Below are 6907 nucleotides of genomic sequence, written 5' to 3'. Positions count from 1 at the left end.
ATGCTTTCTCAGCAACTATTGAGATGATAATTTGATTTTTATCTTTTAGTCTATTGATGTGATGAATTACATTTATTGAGTCCTCTTAGCACTGTCTTCATAGTGTCGCAGAGATTTTGATATGCTGTATGGCTGTTCTCATTTACTTCTAAGAATTTTTTTTTTTTTTTTTTTTTTTTTTTTTTTTTTTTTTTTGAAGGACTGAAATCTTCCTTTTATTCTTAAAATGATTGCATTGGGAATTTGGCTACAGGTGTAGAAGAAACTTAAGGAACAAACAATGATATAAACCCTAAGGATTACTTCTTAGGTCAGTTGGGCACAGAATAGGAGATGGATCTTGATATTGGAACTTCCCAAACAATAAAGGTACTTAGGCTCTTTTCTTTATTTATCCTTAGAGGCTTACTTAGGTGCTGACTGTGACAAAAGCTTTTCTCGTGTATGGATTTCTCGGTGTTTATTAAGGGCAGAACTTTTACTGAAGCACTTGCCACAGTCATGACATCCATAGGGTTTCTCTCCTGTGTGGGTTCTGTGATGTGCACGTAAGTCAGAACTCTTACTGAAACTCTTTCCACAGTCAGGACACACATGAGGTCTCTCTCCTGTGTGTATCCTCCGATGTGCACTGAAATGAGAACTGTTATTGAAGCTTTTTCCACACTCTTCACATTGATAGGGCTTTTCTCCTGTGTGAGTTCGCTGGTGAATAATAAGGCTTGAGCTCTGATTGAAGCGTTTTCCACACTCACCACATTGATAAGGTTTCTCTCCTGTGTGGATTCTCCTATGGGTGATGAAATTTGAACTGTCACGGAAACTTTTCCCACAGTCAAGACACTTATAAGGTTTCTCTCCAGTGTGGATTCTCCGGTGTCTAATGAGGCGGGCACTCCGACTGAAGCTTTTCCCACAATCAGCACATTTATATGGATTTTCTACCTGGGGGGAAATCTGATGTGTGAGATGGGAGTTTGGGCCAAAGCTTTTACCATATCTGAGATATTTAAAGGGTTTCTCTCCCAAGCAAAGTCTTTGATGACTTATGATTTTACCTAAACTCTTCTCTGAGAGTGTCAGTTTTCCTCTCTTCTCCTCTAGTGTCTTTTCCCACGGTCTTCCTGATCTACATTCACTCTCACTGTCTTTACCTTGTTTAAGATAACGGGGAATTCTCCTTTCAGACCTTGCAAGTAATGTCCTATGCAGTTGTACTTCCTCAGAAATATCCCGTTTTGAATTCTCTTCATTCTCAAATCCAGCTTCAAAACCACTGGGACTCTGGAATAAGACTGGAGCACGGTTCATGACAGCCCCTGGGGGTATCTCAGTATCCTCTTCATCATCATCAGAATCTTCTTCTATGGCCTCTTCTGCATCCTCAGCTTGCTTCTCAACTTCTTCCTCACTGTTTCCCTGGATGGGGCAAGACACTATCTCTTCTTCCTGGCCATCACTAGATGGAACTGCAACCTGGGCACTCACCAAAGCATCCATCTCCTCAAAAAATGCACAGGTCTCTGGTGCTTGGCCATTCTTGACTTTCCGATAGCTGGTTTGTAGGCTTTTAAATTTGGTCCGACACTGCTCTGGAGTCCTAAGGAAGCCATATTCCCATAATCTCTCAGCCACTGCTCCATATAACTGGCTATTGCGATGACAGTTACGGAGGGCTTCATAAAACTGAGTCTCACTAAGAATTGCAAGGTAAGTCTTGGTCTCTTCATAGCCCCAGTGTACACCACTTGGGCTTCGGAACAGGACAGGTGCAGTTGAGTCCTGGGGGGTGGCCTCCAGGTCCAATTCATCACTGTCAGAAGCCTCAGCCAAAGCTGTTTCTGCTCCTTCCTCATGCTGCCAGGCCTCCTGTCCTGGCTCCTTAGTCTCTGCATCACTACTCACCTGGCCAGAATGAGAGGCTGTCTCTTCAAGGCCATTACTAGGCAGAGCAATGACCTGAGCTCTCATCAGTGCCTCCATTTCTTCAAAGAAGGGGCAGGTCGCAGGTGGGTGGCCACTCTTGACTTTCCTATAGCTCTTCTGAAGACCTTTGAACTTTGTCCGACACTGTTCCAGGGTTCGGAAGAAACCATACTCCCGGAGTCTCTCAGCCACAGACCCGTATACTTGGCTGTTTCGATGACAGTTTTGGAGAGCCTCATAAAATTCAGTTTGGCTAAGAATTGCAAGGAGAGTTCTGGTCTCTTCATAGCCCCAGTGTACACCTGTCACCTTCTCATCCTCAAAGCCCCAGTGATCCTTTTCCACCCAGTTTCTCTCTCTCTTGGATGATAGTATATCAGCATGTACTTGTCTATCACCTGTGTGGCTGCCTTTTGGGACTTCTTTCTCTTTGGAGCTCAGCAGATCTGAGATCCATGGCTCTCCGTGCTCCAACCACTCCTTTGAAAAGGTCTGAGCTTCTCCTTTGGGTTCATCTGTTCCTGTGGTCCCAGGTCTGGACTTCTTGCCCTCTCTTTCTTGGGTACATTCCTGGGCTGGGGTTCCATTGACTCCTGCTGAACACTTAAGAACTCTCGTGATGATTTCAGGGGTGTCATCTTCTCCAAGTGCACTTCCTGCCCCTTCACAGAGACTGTGACCGAAGGTCCATGTCTTCCAGGCTCTCTTTCTAAATCTTCCACCAGTGTCACTGCCTCCTCTCCATTTTCTGGACATTGTTCCTGTACCAAATTCTGGATCTCCCCAGGTAAGACAGTCAGGAACTGCTCTAGTACCAACAATTCTACAATCTGTTCCTTGGTACGCACTTCTGGCCTCAGCCACCGACAACAAAGTTCCCAGAGTTGGCTGAAAGCCTCCCGAGGTCCAGCCACCTCATGGTAATGGAATTTCCTGAAGCGTTGTCTTAAGGTTTCAGAGTTAGGGCCATTCCCTCTCAAAGTGGGTTTGGCCATCATTCATAGCAGAAAGCAGCTTCCCTTTAATTAAGAGTCAGAGTTCCAGGGTTTACACCTATCTTCCCATGTCCTTGAAGAATTAAATGAAGATGAGTCTCTCTCTGTGTAAAAGAAGTTTCTTCCTAGAGTAGAGATGACACTAACAGAGGAATGTATTCACATGTCTACAGCCTTGCCAGAGCAGGCCTAACTTCTTACATGCTCCAAGTGGTCATCTAAGTGGCACCATTCTCAGGGCAGCAAGTTAACAATGAGCAAGAAGGATGACCTTTAAAAAGCTGCACTTCTTGACGACTTACAGGGCAGCCCCAGGAAGCTGCAGAAAATAGTACTATCTGCTCCTTTCCCACTTTCTCCAAATCTGATCTCATTTAACTCCCCAGATCAATGTTGCACCGTGAGTTCGAATCATATGGGGGCTCAAGAGGATCTAAAGACCATCCTGTGGAAGGCAACAAAAAGCCTCTCTCCAGGGGTCACGGCTGATCTCCCCTAGTACCTCCAGTCCTTCCCGAGGACCTCTGCGTCCACCCCGTCCCCTCGGGCTACAAACTATCGATTTCCAGTCCACGCAAAAATCAAGTACTGAATATCAAGTCTTTGTTTTCCTTCACAGTAAAAGAACCGCTCAGCAAGGGAGTTACTGACGTGAAACCTCGCGTTTTAAAGTTGGTTTTGAGTACGGAAGCAAGGACTGGAGAACTTGAAGAGAGTCACACTGAATTGATGGAGAGAGGAAGTCCCAGGGAGAGTAGAAATGAGTTTCCTGAGAACGAGCTTGGGCGCTGGCCAGGGACTCTGAGTACTACGGATTCGAAGGCGCCGAGCTCTGCTCAATAAGCTGAGGGTGCGGCGTTCCGGACTCTTTGTCTTGGCTCCCTTCTGGCCGGGTCACTCTCAGAGATGTAGCGCAATCCCTCCAGAGGCTTCTGACCGGGCTAAGCCACCCTGAGGGCACCCTCTGGCCCAACCCTGGCAGCGTCTCCCGCTAGAGCTGTCCCCAAGCCCACTTGCATCTCTGCCCCTAAGCCAGCCTCACCCACTCGGGAAAGAACCCAGCCCGGGTTCCACAGTCGCTCAGTCCAGCTCCCAAGCCGGAAGTTCGAGCCGGCAACTCGGGGCACCGGGGGCGCATGCGCAAAGGCAGCTACCAAAACTCCAGAACTGGAGCTAGCAGTGCGCCCAGCCGAGCTCGGTACACTTCCGGGACGCGGCGCGCTGGTTCCTTCCCGGCTTCCCGTCAGCTCCTCTGGCTGCAGTTGCTAGGGCGGGTTCAGGGTAAACCGCCTAAGCCAGAGGCCAGTGCGTGTGTCGAAGAGGAGGCACCCTTGGCGTGGTCGCCTGGAGGGGCGCTGAAGGAGGAAGCGACGTATCTAAGGATTCCGCCGTGGGAATGATCCACGAACTGCTTCTGGCTCTGAGCGGGTACCCAGGATCCATATTCACCTGGAACAAGAGGAGTGGCTTGCAGGTACAGTGTTGGGTTCCGAGCGCGGGAACCAGCTAATGTCTCTAAGAATTTTTTAATCTCCTCCTGGATATCTTTTACAACCCATTGTTCACTCAATAGCATATTATTTAGTCTCCAGGTGTTGGAGTAGCTATTATTTTTTATTTTATCATTGATTTCTAATTTCATTCCTTTGTGGTCTGAGAGAATACAGAGTAGTATCTCTACTTCTCTGTATTTACTAAGATTTGCTTTGTGGCATAACATGTGGTCTATTTTAGAGAAGGATCCATGTGCTGCTGAGAAGAAAGTATATTCACTTGTTGATGGATAATATACTCTCTCTATGTATGTCAGTTAATTCTAAGTTATTAATTGTACTATTGAGTTCTATAGTTTCTTTGTTTAGCTTTTGTTTAGAAGATCTATCTATTGGTGAAAGTCACCCATAATTATTGTGTTGTGATGTATTTTACTCTTGAACTTGAGAAGAGTTTGATTGATGAACATAGATGCTCCATTGTTTGTGACATATATATTTATAACTATTATGTGTTGCTGATGTATGGTTCCGTTAAGCAGTATGAAATGTCCGTCTTTATCCCTTTTGATTAACTTTGGCTTGAAGTCTACTTTATTTGATATGAGGATGGAAACTCCTGCTTGCTTACGTAGGCCATGTGAATAGTATATTTTATCCCAACCTTTCACCTTCAGTCTGTGAGCGTCTTTTCCTATGAGATGAGTCTCCTGAAGGCAGCATATTGCTGGGTCTTTTTTTTAATCCAATCTACTAGCCTATGTCTTTTGATTGGTGAGTTTAAGCCATTAATATTTAGGGTTATTATTGATATATGATTTGTATTACAGGTCATTTTTGTGGTTTTTTTTTTATATTTAGCTTGACTTGGTTTCTCCTTTGGTTGGCTTTTCTTTTATTGTAGTTCTTCCCTTTGTAGATTTTCATTGTTGTTTTTCATTTCCTCCTTGTGAAATCTTTTGCCAAGTATGTTCTGTAGTGCAGGCTTTCTTGCTGTAAATTCTTTTGGCTTTTGTTTGTCATGGAACATTTTTATTTCATTGTCAAATTTGAAGCTTAATTTTGTTGGATATAAGATTCTTGATTGACATCCATTATCTTTTAGAGCTTGGTATATGTTCTTCCAGGATCTCCTGGCTTTGAGAGTTTGGGTTGAAAAATCTGCTGAGATCTGAATTGATCTTCCCTTATAGGTAATCTGATTTTTCTCTCTTGGGGCCTTTAAACTTCTATCCTTATTCTATATGCTAGGCATTTTCATTACAATGTGTCTTGGTGTATATCTGTTGTAATTTTGTACATTTGGTGTCCTATAGGCCTCTTGTATTTGATTTTCCAATTCATTCTTCATGCTTTGGAAATTTTCTGATACTATTTTATTGAAGAGATTGTGCATTCCTTTGGTTTGAATCTCTGAACCTTCCTCTATCCCAATAAAACTTAAATTTGGTCTTTTGATGGTATCCCATAATTCTTGGATTTTCTATTCATGATTTCTTACCATCTTCACTGAGAGGTCAACTTTAATTTCAAGACTGTATATTTTGTTTTCATTGTCTGAGGTTCTGTCTTACAAGTGATCTAGTCTGCTGGTGATGTTATCTATTGAATTTTTTAATTGGCTTATTGTTTCTTTCATTTTGAGGATTTCTGTGTGTTTTTTTTTTCAGTATCTCTTTCTTGAAGTAATCTCTTGCAACCTGTATTTGCTCTCTTATCTCTTTGTTGGTGTGATCAATTTTTCCTATATCGGCTCACTTAGGTCATTCTTTAATTCCAAAATCATTTTAATTATGTATATTCTGAACTCCTTCTCTGATATTTCACCTACTTCACTATCTATGTATTCTATTGTTATAGTCTCTTGGTTTGTTTGGGGCACTTTCCTCCCTTGTTTTTTTCATGATGTCTATGTGTCTTCCTCTCTTGCAGTGTAGATCCGAGGTATTACAGGTTACAAATACCTCATTTTTAAAGGAGAGATCAATATTATAGCACTCAGCATAGCTAATGTGCAGCCATATATCAATTAGCTTCTATTATTACATTTACAGTATTGTCACTATACACAGAAATGATGAGTTCTGTTATCTTCAACCATATAATCAATAGGTTTGCGTAATGGTTTACAGTTTCTGATGGTGGAAGGGGAAACTGGGGGTGGCTGGGATGTTTATGAGGTAGAATATGAGAATATGAAGGTATTAGATTATACAACTACTGAGAGGATAATCATAGGAAGTTGTCTGTTAGTAGGAGAAACAAGAGATAAGCAACTCTATGCAAGACTCCCTGTTATCCCAGGAACAGGATAATTGTTAGCACCCCTAGTAGAGAAACCTCTGGTGCATTCAGGCCACAGGGCATGTGGTGACATCTTACCAGGTCCTTATTGTTGTCTCTTGTTGAAGCATCGATATCCCAGTTTCGTGGTGGTGGCAGCCTCAAGCCCGTATATTTCCTGGTGTTGGGCTGTAGAGCTGTGATTGGTGA

At 43.3% G+C, this 6907-nt stretch overlaps 1 protein-coding gene across 1 annotated transcript; it reads right to left on the bottom strand.

Moving 5' to 3' along the window:
- Window positions 1-202: 202 nt before the first annotated feature.
- LOC124097704 (zinc finger and SCAN domain-containing protein 29-like) lies at window positions 203-4415 on the bottom strand. The gene is given in 2 exon segments (XM_046452282.2): window positions 203-2399; window positions 2402-4415. Coding segments are annotated over 2 exon segments (2517 nt in total). The 5' UTR covers window positions 2925-4415; the 3' UTR covers window positions 203-405.
- Between the last annotated feature and the right edge of the window lie 2492 nt (window positions 4416-6907).

The sequence above is a fragment of the Marmota monax genome, unplaced genomic scaffold (assembly GCF_021218885.2).
Source record: "Marmota monax isolate L192 unplaced genomic scaffold, Marmota_monax_Labrador192_F-V1.1 WCK01_AAM20220418_F8-fsc00105, whole genome shotgun sequence".
Lineage (NCBI taxonomy): Eukaryota > Metazoa > Chordata > Mammalia > Rodentia > Sciuridae > Marmota > Marmota monax.
The sequence above is the reverse complement of the archived record's forward strand: the minus strand, read 5'-3'. Positions and strand labels throughout refer to the sequence as shown.